The following is a 14,093-nucleotide window of genomic DNA, read 5'->3' as shown; positions in this document are numbered from 1 at the left end:
CTCTGCACGATGTCTGACCCCAAGGAGCCAGAGAAGGCGGGTGTGGAGCTGGGCACCCCTAATGCCATTGCCCCCACAGGGACCATGTCCACCCGACACCTCCGCAGCGAGGACTACAATGACTACAGCTCCACGGATGTCACACCAGAGGGGAGCCCACCCAATGGCATGAATGGCTTCACCCACCCTGAGTCCTACCAGTGCTTCAGGGAGACCAACGGCACAATGTGAGTGATGCTTCCTTCTGTCCTAGGCTGGCCTTGCAGCTGGGGAGTGTGGAGGAGGTCATGGTGGCTCCCTGCTTCCTGGTGGCTTTGCTGGAGGGTGGTGGAGCCTGTGGTTTTATGGGGAGCTCTCCTGAGGATGGTGAGGTCAGAGCTGTGTTCCTGCCTCTGTGGGGTGCTGACATCGAGAGGGCAGCTGCACCAGTGCTGTTCTTTGCTCCGTGTTGAGCACTGTTTGGCGAGTGTGGGGTGAGCGTGGGGGTAACTGTGTCCTGCCCCGAAGGGTGCCCCCCTCTCACACCCTCGGAAGCCCAAGCGGGGAGCGAGACGAGCCGCGGCTCTGGGTGGAGGGGTGGGCGGTGGTCGGGTCCCCCCATCGGAGCTGTGTGATGTACGTGGGCTGTGGTGGTGGGTGCAGTCCCCGCGCCCCTCGCCCCCAGTGCCGGCCCTGGGAACCTGGGAAACAGCCGCTTCCCTAGCCAGTATCCCTGCGAATCCAGTCCTGCGTTTGGCAGCGAAACTAGAGAGGGGAGGGGAAAGGAAAAAAAAAAAGAAAAAGAGGAGGGGAAAATGTGAGCGTCCCAGGAGAAGGAGGGGAATCGGGCTGTGGGCCGGGCGCGGAGGGAGGGCTCATCCCCGATGCACGGGGCTTCTTAGTCCCGCTGCTGCCAGCCCGGTCCCGCCGAGATACCTCCTCGCCGCTCCCCTTCCGCCCCTCGGAGCGACTCCCCGCCGTGCCCCGAACTCATCCCTGACTCATCCCGGACTCATCCCGGACCATTCCCGGAGGATGCTGTATATGGGGCTGGCGCTGGCGCTCTGCGCGCTGCAGCTCGTCCCGGCCGCGCTCGCCGGGCCGCAGCCGCAGCTGCTGGTGGAGCGGAGCGGGGCTCGGCGGCTGAGCATGGTGAGCAGAGACCCCGCATCCCTCATCCTGCACCTCTCCGGACAGGGAGGGCGCTGCCGCGGGGGCTCGGGGCTCGGTAGGGGTGAGGGTAGGCTTCCCCCATCCCGCTGGGATTGCAAGAGACCAGGATCATTTTTTGCATGGCCGATGGGTTCAAGGTCGGTGGTGGGTGCGAGTCTGCGGTTGAGTGGGGGACTGGGGTTCCGTGGGCCCCCTGGGACCCCGTAGTCCCCCGGAGGCGGGAGCACAGCTGGAGGCTGGGGTTTAGCTCGGAGCAAAGCTGTTTTACAGACACTTCTGGACCCAGAAATCCAGCGCCCTCATGCTTCGGCTGAGCGTCTCCCGGCTTTCATTCCTTCCCTCCGTCAGCCTTTTTCAGCCCAGGCTGTGCATCCGTGTTCCCACCCAGAGCTGGGCCGGGCTCATCAACACGCGCTGATTAAGATTCAGCTGCTTATCATGTGTGACTCTCACGCGGTGCGGAGGGAAAATCGTAAATTATTTTCCAGGAAAGCTCTGCAGTTTCCCCAGGGAAGGGGGAGCCGGTTGGGAAGGTTGGAGGGAGCTCCTCGGGCAGCAGTCTGCAGGCACTCAGCGATGTTCGGCTCCCTGGAGCGTCTTTGCCTGCAGAACCAGGCGCTGCGGGCTCACAGGTCTTAAGTGTCCGAGTGCAGCCTGCCCCGTGTCCCGTCTTCCCCTGAGCCCCGTCTCCTGCCCTGGGCTGCTCCCGGCGGGAGATCAGGAAAGTGGGGTGGGCTGCTCCCGACGGGTGAGCAGGATGGCGGGATGGGCTGCTCACCTACGTGGGCTGCGCTGTGTACGCAGGGGCTGCCGTGTGGCACCAGGCAATGCAGCTTCCACCGGTTCTGCGGCTGTGAGCAGGCAGGAACAGCCCCTGGCCACGGCATGGGGACACGGGTTGCTCTGGCCAAACCTGCTCGGGGAGGGAGCTGGGCCTGGGCTCTTGCCAGTCGCCTGTGGCCGGCTCAGGGGTGGCTGTTGCAGAAGTGCCGCCATTCTCTCCACCTGTGAATTTGAGTGTCTTTAATGGTGGGATGGCTGGTGGGACCCGTAGGAAACACAGGAAGTGTCCCAGCATGGCTCCTAGCCCAGACAGGACACAGAAACGATGTCCCACATTCAGGTGACATTTCTTTAAATGTAGATTTTCATTATTCCGTGGGACAATGCTGCTTCCATGGCTCATTTTTACTGAATCAGCTAGGATCAGGTCCTGGGGGTGTATCAGACAGGGCACGAGCCTGGCTTATCTTTTCCATGACTGTGATTCCTCCTGCTGTGTGGAATCAGGAGGCCAGAGCAAGTGAATGAGGGCTTGCTGGAGCTGGGCTGATTTTGGATCAGGTGAGAGACTGTGACAACCACACAGCCCCTCCAAAGGTGTCCCCCATGTCTCTCCTTCCTCACCCTGCCACGTCCCCTCACACAGTGCAGCTGTCACTGCCCTGCCCTGGTCCCTGCCTGCTCTCACCTGTCCTCACACATCTTGCTCTCACCTTTCTTCACACACCTTGCTCGATGCCATTGGTGTGAAGGGTGCTTGTTGCCTTGTTCACATGTGAAGTGTTTGGAGGCAGAGCTGAGGCAAGTTTGGAAATTGCAGTCTGGTAATCTCCTCTGGGTGTAAAGTACATGCAGAGGCATAGACAGAGGGTTTCTGCAATGCCGTGAGGCTCAGAGAGCTGGGATTGTGAGAGAAATGCAGAGGGTCCTATTTCTTTGGCATTTCAAGGGTCTGAAGGTTGTTTTCTGGCTGTTTGTGAGCAGATGATTGACGAGGGCCAGACATCCAGCACTGGAAAAACCTTCTGCAAACCTAGGGCAGGGTTTGTCCTGATTCTTAACTCCTCCTGTCACCTGATCCTGCAGGTAGGTGGCTTTGCCTGGGAGAACTGTGGTGACAAGGATCCCGTGGTTGTGCAGAGCCTCTCTGTGGCACCCGACCCCATCAGCATCCCAGGGAGCCTGCGTGTCAGCGCAGCTGTCAACAATGGAAAGACCATGGCTTCTCCTCTGAAGGTAAGTACTAGACTTACCTCTGTGTGATGAGGCAGGGCAGAGCTCCCCAAAACCACTGGCATCTGGGAAATGCCCATCAGCAGGTACAAGAATGAGGACCCCCTGTGAACTGAGGAACTCTGTAAAGCAGAGCAGGCCATGGAGAGACCTACAGTGGGAGCTGACAGCTCAGAGGGAGCCTCCCAGCCTTGTTGCAATGGAGAAACCACCAGAGCTGTCTCGTGTCCTGGGGATGTAGTGGCTTAGAGAGGGAAATGAAACCCTAGTGCTGTGGATGGTCCCAGGGGTCACTGCAGTGGTTCTTTTTCAGCAGCCAGATGTGGCTGCTCCCTCCAAGGACATGCCAGGGCAGTGGTGTGGGAGGTTTGGGCTGTGCTGACTGCCCTGCACCACTTTTTGAGAAGTTTTTGGAATGAGCTGGACCATGTGTATCTGTCCAGGGTGCACGGGCTGTCTTGAGCAATGCCATGTTTAGGGCTAGGGCTGCGGGGAGGATGCTGGGGGAGTGTGGAGGCAGAGCTGAGGGGTGGGAGCACCTGTTTAGGGACAGAGGCAGAGGAGAGGGTAAGGGATTTATGGGGTGCTGGGAAGTGTTTTCTCAAGGGGCCAGCCTGAGTTTGGAGGAAGAGAAACCTGCAGGCTGAGAGGAAGTGAAAGTAGGAGTAGGTGCAGTGACCCCACAGACACCCAAAGATTGCATGATCAGGAGCTGAGGGAGTTGGCTGGTGAGGTGCTGTGGGACTTGTTGGAGGAGCTTTGGGTGCCTGTGCTGGTTGTACTGGTCCTGAACACCTTCCTTCCAGGCAGAGCTGGTGGTAGAGAAGGCACTGGGTGACCTCTGGATCCAGCTGCCCTGCATTGACCAGCTGGGCAGCTGCACCTACAATGACGTCTGCAGCATACTCGATGACCTCATTCCACCTGGCGTGCCCTGTCCAGAGCCCCTGCTCACCTACGGCATCCCCTGCCACTGCCCCTTCAAAGAGGTACGGCTGAGCCCTCTGGGGTGGTGCTGGCAGTGCTGTCAGGTAGCACTGTGCCCTTAGGTGCAGGGCTGGGCTTTTGGCTGACCTCTTCCCTATGTGTGTCCTCTCTGCAGGGCTTCTACTCTCTGCCAGCCAGTGATTTTGACGTACCTGATGTGGAACTGCCTTCCTGGATGACCAACGGCAACTACCGTGTCCGGGCAGTTCTCAGCAATGGTGGGGAGGAGCGTGCCTGCCTCAAGCTGGCCTTCTCTCTGCGCTCCAAATGAGGGGTTGGGCACCGTCCCTCCTCTCCCCGCCACCTTGGTCCCCTGACCCATTCTATCCAGGTACTCCACATCCTATCCCAATCCACCCCTGCGAGTTCCATCCTTCCTGCTGTCAGGAGGAAGCAGCCGCTGTCCCTCTGCTCAGTGCCCCCCTACTTTGCTACACACAGAAAGGTCCCTCTGGTTGTCCTGCTGTTCCCAAACCCATCATCAGTGTGTCTCCTGCCTGGACAGGGTGGCCTTGGTGCGTAACCCCGGAGTTATCTGGGGGTAGTTATTTTTTACCCAGTTTCTTTTGGTTTTGGTAAGCGTATCAGGGCAATTTCAGACAGAAAACATTCCATAGAAAAGCAGTATTTCTTGGAGCAGTCCATGGGTAGGAGGGTGTTCTTGGGAGTGCTGGGGCAGGCTGGAGGGATGCAGGACTAGGTGTGAAGGGTGTCCCTCCTTGCCTCTACCACCTGTAGCCATAGCACTGGGTGCTGTTGCAGAGGTGTCCCCAAAGTGTCCCCACACAGCATCTCTCTGTCTGCCTTTGGTGCATCTTTGTCCTGCATGGGGGGCCAGCTTGGTGGTAAGAAGCATTTGTGAGGGCACCTTCCCGTGGCCCTTGTGCGGCAAACATCAGGAAGAGAAGAGGACTGCAACCACCGGAGTTCCACATGGACATTCCCACTTGCAAGGGACCAAGTGGCAGGTGATGCTCCCAGTAGCAGGAGCAGTGGCTGGCTGGTGGCTGCACTTGCTGCACAGGGGGACAGACGGCTGTGATGGGCTGCTGGGGCACAGCCTGGCCCAGGACCAGTCCCACTCATCTCATTTTTCCACTGGGACTGAGCTAAGGCAGGATGCTGCACTGGGACGATCCTTCCCATGTCCTGCCAGAGGCACCCCAAGGCAGAGCAGCATCCCAAAGCTGCAATAACTGGGAAATAGCCATGAAGACCAACAGCCTGGATCCTATTTGGGGACCTCTGGGTTGTGGCTGGGGACTGTGGCGTGGGTGGGCACCATCCTTCATTCTGCAGCTTCGGGCAGGGCATGAGTCTGACATCACCCCTGTATGAAAGGTGCCCTGAGGGCAGAGGTGCAGGTGACCCACCAGCCACTCATGTCCCTGTCTGTCCCTGCCTGCTGGATTTATTTAGCCCCTCCAGAGGACTGGTCTTCTTCAAGAACTTTTTAAGCCTTAACTGCTGTGGTGTGTTTTCCACCATGCAGATGTGCTTCCACTGCCTTTTTGTGCCCTCCACTTTCTTTATTTCATCCCGTGGCTTTGCCTGGAGAAGCACTAACCCTCTGACCCTGCTCCTTGCCAGAACCTGTGCCAGGGCAGCAGCCTCCTCTTGGGCCGATACTGCAAGTTCTGAATAAATGTTCTTACAAGGAAGCAGAGGTGGTGCCTCTTGGTGTTTGGGGTGACCTGGAGGTGACATTTGTTTCCCTTGGAATAACAGGGAGAGGGACGCGAGCTGGGAGGGACGAAGCTGGTGGGGCTGGGATGGGGACATTGATGGCCAGAGGAGCTGAGCGTGAGCAGCCCCAAGGCTGGTTCCTGTGTGAGGGGCAGGGCAGGGATCTGCAAAGCAGTGCTAAGCATTGCTTTTGGACATGGGGCCACAAGGACAGCCCCAGGGGGCACAGCCCATGCTGGGGGGCTTAGGGAGTGTCAGTCAGCAACCATCTATAACCCTGACACCTGCATCACTGCACACCTTGCCCAAACAACAGCCCCACCACAGGGGATCATGGAGTTACAGAATCAATAACTTGGTAAAGACCTCTGACATTGAGTCCAGCCTCTGACCTAACATCAGGATATCAACTAGACCATGGCACTAAGCACCACGTCCAGTCTTTCCTTAGACACCTCCAGGGTTGGTGTCTGTACCACTTCCCAGGGCAGCCCATTTCAGTGTTTGCTCGGTCTTTCTGTGCAGAAATTCTTCCTAATGTCCAACCTAAACCTCCCCTGGTGTAACTTCGGACCACGTTCTCTCTTGTCGCTGGTTGCCTGGGAGCAGAGCCCGACTCGCACCTGGGTAAAGCTTCGTGTTAGGGAGCTGTGGGAATTAGTTAAGTCATCCCTGAAGTCACCCCTGAGCCTCCTCCTGTGCAGGGAAAACAACCCCGTCTGCCTCAGCCGCTTCTTGTAGTATATGTGCTCCAGACCCTTCAGCAGGTGCGGCGCCGTTCTCTGGGTGCCCGTGACTGTCCCCGGGGAGGGTTCGGGGCTCGGTCCCCGCCTTTGTCCCACGTGTGGCAGCGGGACCGGCAGGTCGCCCGCCTGGCCGCCAGGGGGCGCCCCTGCCCCTCCTGGGCTGTGCTCGCCCCGCCCCTTCCCAGCCTGGACCCGCTCCCTTCTCAGTAGGACCCGCCCCTTTCCAGCCTGGCCCCGCCCCTGCTCAGTCTGGCCCCGCCCCCGATCGGTCTGGCCCCGCCCCCTTCGGCATCGCGTTTACTCTTTCCTCGCTCCCTTCTTTGGCCCCGCCCATCGCCCTCAGCGCGCATGTGCTGATCTCAGGTGAGCCCCGTGTCACGTGACGTCCATGGGACTCTGGAGAGGTGCGGGACCGGGATCGGGATCGGGATCGGGATCGGGATGGGATAGGGATAGGGATATGGACACGGACACGGACACGGACACGGACACGGACACGGACAGGACGGCTGCGGGAGGGGCTGTCAGCTCGCGCGATGCACAGGGACGCGGGGGGCGCGGTAGCCGCCGTGGGTGCGCGGGATCCTGGGGGTGCTGCGGTCCCGCGTGGGTGCTCGGGGGAGCTCGGCCGCGGTGACACGACCCGTAGGTTAAGGAGGTCTCTGTCATCCTCTGTGCGTGGGCGAGTGTTCGGAGTCTGGAGGTGCTGGCAGCCCCTATGGGTGCTCAGTGGTCCCTGGGGGTGTTCGTGGCTGGCATGGGTGTCCGTGGATCCCTGGGTGTGCTGGGAGCTTGCCGGGGTGCCCAGAGGTCCCTGGGGATCGTGGCAGCCTGCAGAGATGCTTCAGAGTGCTCAGATCCTGCAAAAGTGTGTGTCTGCCTTGACCCCGCGTGGGTACCCAGGGCTGTGCTGGTGATGGCCTGCAGGGTGCTGGCACCCCATGGAGTTCTGGGGGTGCCGCGTAGGGGGACACAGCCCCCTGCAGTGTGCACAGTGTACTCTCTGTGGCACTGGGGGAGGGTACAGTGGTCCCCACACTCAGTGGGGTGCAGGGAGTGGAGCAGCACAGCCTGGTTGGGGACGCAGTGCCAGCAGGTCCTGTCCTGCCCCACTGGTGTGGCTGTGGTACCACACTCACCTCTTTGAAGAGCGTGGCCTGAAGTGGGGCACATCCAGGCTCTGCCTTGCAGGATCCTGACCCTGTCCTCTGTAGGTGCACCCAAAATGTGGGCACGAGGCTGTGGGAAGAGCCAGTGGGAATGTGCCATGCACCTTTGACCTTAGGACATGCCAACTCCGGGATTGTTTAGATGGGAGTATGTGGCCCTGGAGGAGACCTTGCTCTGGCAGTGTGAGCCGGTCTCTCCACATGATGTCTGACCCCAAGGAGCCTGAGAAGGGGGGTGTGGAGCTGGGCACCCCTAATGCCGTTCCTCCCACAGGGACCATGTCCACCCGGCGCCTCCGCAGCGAGGACTACAATGACTTCAGCTCCACGGATGTCACACCAGAGGGGAGCCCACCCGACAGCATGAATGGCTTCACCCACCCTGAGTCCTACCAGCGCTCCGGGGAGACCAACGGCACAGCGTGAGTGATGCTTCCCTCCATCCCGGGCTGACCTTGCCCCTGGGGAGTGTGGAGGAGGTCATGGTGGCTCCCTGCTTCCTGGTGGCTTTGCTGGAGGGTGGTGGAGCCTGTGGTTTTATGGGGAGCTCTCCTGAGGATGGTGAGGTCAGAGCTGTGTTCCTGCCTCTGTGGGGTGCTGGCATCGAGTGGGCAGCTGCACCAGTGCTGCTCTTTGCTCCGTGTTGAGCACTGTTTGGCGAGTGTGGGGTGAGCGTGGAGGTAACTGGGTCCTGTCCCGAAGGGTACCCCCCTCGCACACCCTCGGAAGCCCAAGCGGGGAGCGAGACGAGCCGCGGCTCTGGGTGGAGGGGTGGGCGGTGGTCGGGTCCCCCTATCGGAGCTGTGTGATGTGCGTGGGCTGTGGTGGTGGGTGCAGTCCCCGCACCCCTCGCCCCCAGTACCGGCCCTGGGAGCCTGGGAAACAGCCGCTTCCTGTCCCAGCATCACTGTGAGTCCCGTCCTGCACTTGGCAGAGAAACCGGGGAGGGGAGGGGAAAGGAAGAAAATTGAGCAAAAGAGGAGGGGAAAATGTGAGCGCCCCCGGGGAGGGAGGGGAATCGGGCGGTGGGCCGGGCGCGGAGGGAGGGCTCATCCTGAGCGCGGGGCATTTAAGTCCCGCTGCTGCCAGCCCGGTCCCGCCGAGGTACCTGCTCGCCGCTCCCCTCTCCACCTTTGCAAGCGACTCCCTGCCGCGCCGCAAACTCACCGCGTACTCACCCCGGACCATTCCCGGAGGATGCTGTGTATGGGGCTGGCGCTGGCGCTCTGCGCGCTGCAGCTCGTCCCGGCCGCGCTCGCCGGACCACAGCCGCAGCTGCTGGTGGAGCGGAGCGGGGCTCGGCGGCTGAGCAAGGTGAGCAGAGGCTCTGCATCCCGCATCCTGCACCTCTCTGGACAGGGACGGGGCAGTCGCGGGGGCTCGTGGCTCGGTGGGGGCTCGGGTAGGATTCCCCCATCCCGCTGGGATTTCAGGAGACCAGGATCATTTTCTGCATGGCAGATGGGTTCAAGGTCGGTGGTGGGTGCGTGTCTGTGGCTGGGTGGGGGACTGGGGTTCTGTGGGTCCCCTGGGATCCCACAGTCCTCCAGAGAGGGGAGCACAGCTGGAGGCTGGGGTTTAGCTTGGAGTAAAGCTGTTTTACAGACACTTCTGGACCCAGAAGCCCAACGGCCTCGTGCTTCGAGTGAGCATCTCCCAGCTTTCATTCCTTCTCTCCATGAGCCTTTTCCAGCCCAGGCTCTGCATCTGTGATCCATTTGCATATATTTGGTGGGAGTCAGACGTCCAGCGCTGGAGAAACCTACTGCAAACTTAGGGCAGGGCTTGCCCTGGCTCTAACTCCTCCTGTACCTTAAAGCTGCAGGTGCGTGGCTTTTCCTGGGAGAACTGTGGCCCGAATGACCCTGTTGTTGTGCAGAGCCTCTCTTTGTCACCCGACCCCATCAGATTCCCAGGGAGACTGACTGTCAGCGCACGTGTCAGCGTTCAAAAGAATGTGACTTCTCCTGTGTGGGTAAGTGCTAGACATTCATCCATGTGATGAGGCAGGGCAGAGCTCCCCAAAACCACTGGCATCTGGGAAATGCCCATCAGTGGGTACAGGAATGAGGACCCCCTGCAGACTGAGGAACTCTGTTAGGCAGAGCAGGCCATGGAGAGACCTACAGTGGGAGCTGACAGCTCAGAGGGAGCCTCCCAGCCTTGTTGCAATGAAGAAACCACCTGAGCTGTCTCGTGTCCTGGGGATGTAGTGGCTTAGAGAGGGAAATGAAACCCTAGTGCTGTGGATGGTCCCAGGGGTCACTGCAGTGGTTCTTTTTCAGCAGCCAGATGTGTCTGCTCCCTCCAAGGACATGCCAGGGCAGTGGTGTGGGAAGTTTGGGCTGTGCTGACTGCCCTGCACCACTTTTTGAGAAGTTTTTGGAATGAGCTGGACCATGTGTATCTGTCCAGGGTGCACGGGCTGTCTTGAGCAATGCCATGTTTAGGGCTAGGGCTGCGGGGAGGATGCTGGGGGAGTGTGGAGGCAGAGCTGAGGGGTGGGAGCACCTGTTTAGGGACAGAGGCAGAGGAGAGAGGGTAAGGGATTTATGGGGTGCTGGGAAGTGTTTTCTCAAGGGGCCAGCCTGAGTTTGGAGGAAGAGAAACCTGCAGGCTGAGAGGAGCTGAAAGCAGGAGCGTGTGCAGTGACCCCACAGACACCCAAAGATTGCATGATCAGGAGCTGAGGGAGTTGGCTGGTGAGGTGCTGTGGGACTTGTTGGAGGAGCTTTGGGTGCCCATGCTGGTTGAACTTGTGCTGAACACCTTCCCTCCAGGTAAAGCTGTCAGTAAAGAAGTATGTGGTTTTCTTCTGGACACCCTTGCCCTGCATCAATAACATAGGCAGCTGCACCTACAATGACTTCTGCGAAGTAATCGATATGATCTTCCAACCTGGCGTGCCATGCCCGAATGAGCTGACCAATAACGGCATCCCCTGCCACTGCCCCTTCAAAAAGGTACGGCTGAGCCCTCTGGGGTGGTGCTGGCAGTGCTATCAGGTAGCACTGTGCCCTTAGGTGCAGGGCTGGGCTTTTGAGTGACCTCTTAACTATGTGTGTCTTCTCTCTACAGGGCTCCTACAACCTGCCATCCACTACTTTTGACCTGCCTAATGTGCCACTGCCTTCCTTTCTGGCCAGCGGCAGGTACTATATTCATGCAGTTGCCAAAATTGGGGGGCAGGAGCTCACCTGCCTCAAGATGGAGTTGTCTCTGAAAACCTAATGAGGAATTGGGGACTGTCCCTCCTCTTCCCCCCACCTTGGTCTCCTGTCCAATCCCATCCAGGTACTCCCCATCTTGTCCCAATCCACCCCTGCGAGGTCCATCCTTCCTGCTGTCAGGAGGAAGCAGCCGCTGTCCCTCTGCTCAGTGCCCCCTACCTTGCTACACGCAGAAAGGCCCCTCTGGTTGTCCTGCTGTTCCCAAATCCATCAGCAGTGTGTCTCCTGCCTGGACAGGGTGGCCTTGGAGCGTAACCCCAGTGTTACCTGGGGGTGTTATTTTTTACCCAGTTTCTTTTGGTTTTGGTAAGCGTATCAGGGCAATTTCAGACAGAAAACATTCCATAGAAAAGCAGTATTTCTTGGAGCAGTCCATGGGGAGGAGGGTGTTTTTGGGAGTGCTGGGGCAGGCTGGAGGGATGCAGGACTAGTTGCGGAGTGTGTCCCTCCTTGCCTCTACCACCTGTAGCCATAGCACTGGGTGCTGTTGTAGAGGTGTCCCCAAAGCGTCCCCACACAGCATCTCTCTGTCTGCCTTTGGTGCATCTTTGTCCTGCATGGGGGGCCAGCTTGGTGGTAAGAAGCATTTGTGAGGGCACCTTCCCGTGGCCCTTGTGCGGCAAACATCAGGAAGAGAAGAGGACTGCAACCACCGGAGTTCCACATGGACATTCCCACTTGCAAGGGACCAAGTGGCAGGTGATGCTCCCAGTAGCAGGAGCAGTGGCTGGCTGGTGGCTGCACTTGCTGCACAGGGGGACAGACGGCTGTGATGGGCTGCTGGGGCACAGCCTGGCCCAGGACCAGTCCCACTCATCTCATTTTTCCACTGGGACTGAGCTAAGGCAGGATGCTGCACTGGGACGATCCTTCCCATGTCCTGCCAGAGGCACCCCAAGGCAGAGCAGCATCCCAAAGCTGCAATAACTGGGAAATAGCCATGAAGACCAACAGCCTGGATCCTATTTGGGGACCTCTGGGTTGTGGCTGGGGACTGTGGCGTGGGTGGGCACCATCCTTCATTCTGCAGCTTCGGGCAGGGCATGAGTCTGACATCACCCCTGTATGAAAGGTGCCCTGAGGGCAGAGGTGCAGGTGACCCACCAGCCACTCATGTCCCTGTCTGTCCCTGCCTGCTGGATTTATTTAGCCCCTCCAGAGGACTGGTCTTCTTCAAGAACTTTTTAAGCCTTAACTGCTGTGGTGTGTTTTCCACCATGCAGATGTGCTTCCACTGCCTTTTTGTGCCCTCCACTTTCTTTATTTCATCCCGTGGCTTTGCCTGGAGAAGCACTAACCCTCTGACCCTGCTCCTTGCCAGAACCTGTGCCAGGGCAGCAGCCTCCTCTTGGGCCGATACTGCAAGTTCTGAATAAATGTTCTTATTAGCAAGCAGAGCTGGTGCCTCTTGGTGTTTGGGGTGACCTGGAGGTGACATTTGTTTCCCTTGGAATAACAGGGAGAGGGATGCGAGCTGGGAGGGACGAAGCTGGTGGGGCTGGGATGGGGACATTGATGGCCAGAGGAGCTGAGCGTGAGCAGCCCCAAGGCTGGTTCCTGTGTGAGGGGCAGGGCAGGGATCTGCAAGCAGTGCTAAGCATTGCTTTTGGACATGGGGACACAGGGACAGCCCATGCTGGGGGGCTTAGGGAGTATCAGTCATCTTAGCAACCATCTATAACCCTGACACCTGCATCACTGCACATGTTGCCCAAGGAACAGCCCCACCACAGATGTGGAGTTGCAAGTTCAGCATGACAGCACACAACTGATAAGAGGTATCATAAAAAAACTATAGGAGTATAGCAAGAGCAAAGAGGAACTGCTTACCCTCACGGCCTGAAGTTTTGCCACATCTGTGTTCAGATAAACCGAGGGGCTGCCGTGTGGCACCAGGCAATGCAGCTTCCACTGGTTGTGTGGCTGTGAGCAGGCAGGGACAGCCCCATGGCATGGGGACATGGGCTGTCCAGATCCCCTGCTCACCTACGGCATCCCCTGCCACTGCCCCTTCAAAGAGGTACGGCTGAGCCCTCTGGGGGGGTGCTGGCAGCACTGTCAGGTAACACTGTGCCCTTTGGTGCACGGCTGGGCTTTTGAGTGACCTCTTGCTTATGTGTGTCCTCTTCTGTGAAGGGCTCCTCCTCCCTGCCAGTCAGTGACTTTGACATGCCTGACGTGGAACTGCCTTCCCGTCTGACCAGCGTCAACTACTGTGTCCATGTGGTTCTCAGCAATGGTGGGGATGATCTCACCTGCCTCAAGATGGAGTTGTCTCTGAAAGCCAAATGAGGAGTTGGGGACTGTCCCTCCTCTTCCCCCCACCTTGGTCTCCTGTCCAATCCCATCAAGGTACTCCCCATCATGTCCCAGTCCATCCCTGCAAGGTCCATCCTTCTCCTTTCAGGAGGAAGCAGCTGCTTTCCCTCTGCTTAGTGCCCTCCTACTTTGCTACATGCAGAAAGGCCCCTCTGGTTGTCCTGTTGTTCCCAAATCCATCAGCAATTTGTCACCTGCCTGGACAGGGTGGCCTTGGTGCGTAACCCCGGAGTTATCTGGGGGTAGTTATTTTTTACCCAGTTTCTTTTGGTTTTGGTAAGCATATCAGGGCAATTTTAGACAGAAAATATTCCATAGAAAAGCAGTATTTCTTGGAGCAGTCCATGGGGAGGAGGGTGTTTTTGGGAGTGCTGGGGCAGGCTGGTGGGATGCAGGACTAGGTGTGAAGGGTGTCCCTCCTTGCCCCTTCCACCTGTAGCCATAGCACTGGGTGCTGTTGTAGAGGTGTCCCCAACGTGTCCCCACACAGCATCTCTCTGTCTGCCTTTGGTGCATCTTTGTCCTGCATGGGGGGCCAGCTTGGTGGTAAGAAGCATTTGTGAGGGCACCTCCCCGTGGCCCTTGTGCGGCAAACATCAGGAAGAGAAGAGGACTGCAACCACCGGAGTTCCACATGGACATTCCCACTTGCAAGGGACCAAGTGGCAGGTGATGCTCCCAGTAGCAGGAGCAGTGGCTGGCTGGCCACTCTGCTTGCTTCACAGGGGGACAGACGGCTGTGATGGGCTGTTGGGGCACAGCCTGGCCCAGGACCAGTCCCATCCTTC

At 58.7% G+C, this 14,093-nt stretch overlaps 2 protein-coding genes across 3 annotated transcripts; both read left to right on the top strand.

Annotated features, from left to right (window-relative positions):
• The first annotated feature begins 810 nt into the window (after positions 1–810).
• LOC139679043 (ganglioside GM2 activator-like) lies at positions 811–5,816 on the top strand. Its single transcript, XM_071570411.1, has 4 exons — positions 811–1,131; positions 3,022–3,171; positions 3,975–4,157; positions 4,271–5,816. The coding sequence occupies exons 1-4, from the start codon at positions 1,015–1,017 to the stop codon at positions 4,424–4,426; spliced, it is 606 nt and encodes a 201-aa protein (XP_071426512.1). The 5' UTR covers positions 811–1,014; the 3' UTR covers positions 4,427–5,816.
• Positions 5,817–6,940: 1,124 nt separating this feature from the next.
• On the top strand, positions 6,941–13,278 carry LOC139679075 (ganglioside GM2 activator-like). 2 transcript variants are annotated; one of them, XM_071570462.1, is made up of 6 exons: positions 6,941–6,991; positions 8,031–8,178; positions 8,846–9,070; positions 9,576–9,731; positions 10,537–10,719; positions 10,835–12,381. In XM_071570462.1, the coding sequence occupies exons 3-6, from the start codon at positions 8,954–8,956 to the stop codon at positions 10,985–10,987; spliced, it is 609 nt and encodes a 202-aa protein (XP_071426563.1). In that variant the 5' UTR covers positions 6,941–6,991; positions 8,031–8,178; positions 8,846–8,953; the 3' UTR covers positions 10,988–12,381. The 2 variants fall into 2 exon arrangements, with proteins under 2 accessions (XP_071426563.1, XP_071426564.1); XM_071570463.1 differs by lacking the exon at positions 10,835–12,381 and adding an exon at positions 13,123–13,278 and having other exon boundaries at positions 8,031–9,070; positions 9,582–9,731.
• Positions 13,279–14,093: the final 815 nt, after the last annotated feature.

This window comes from Pithys albifrons, chromosome 15 (assembly GCF_047495875.1).
Source record: "Pithys albifrons albifrons isolate INPA30051 chromosome 15, PitAlb_v1, whole genome shotgun sequence".
Classification (NCBI taxonomy): Eukaryota; Metazoa; Chordata; class Aves; order Passeriformes; family Thamnophilidae; genus Pithys; species Pithys albifrons.
The sequence above is the reverse complement of the archived record's forward strand: the minus strand, read 5'-3'. Positions and strand labels throughout refer to the sequence as shown.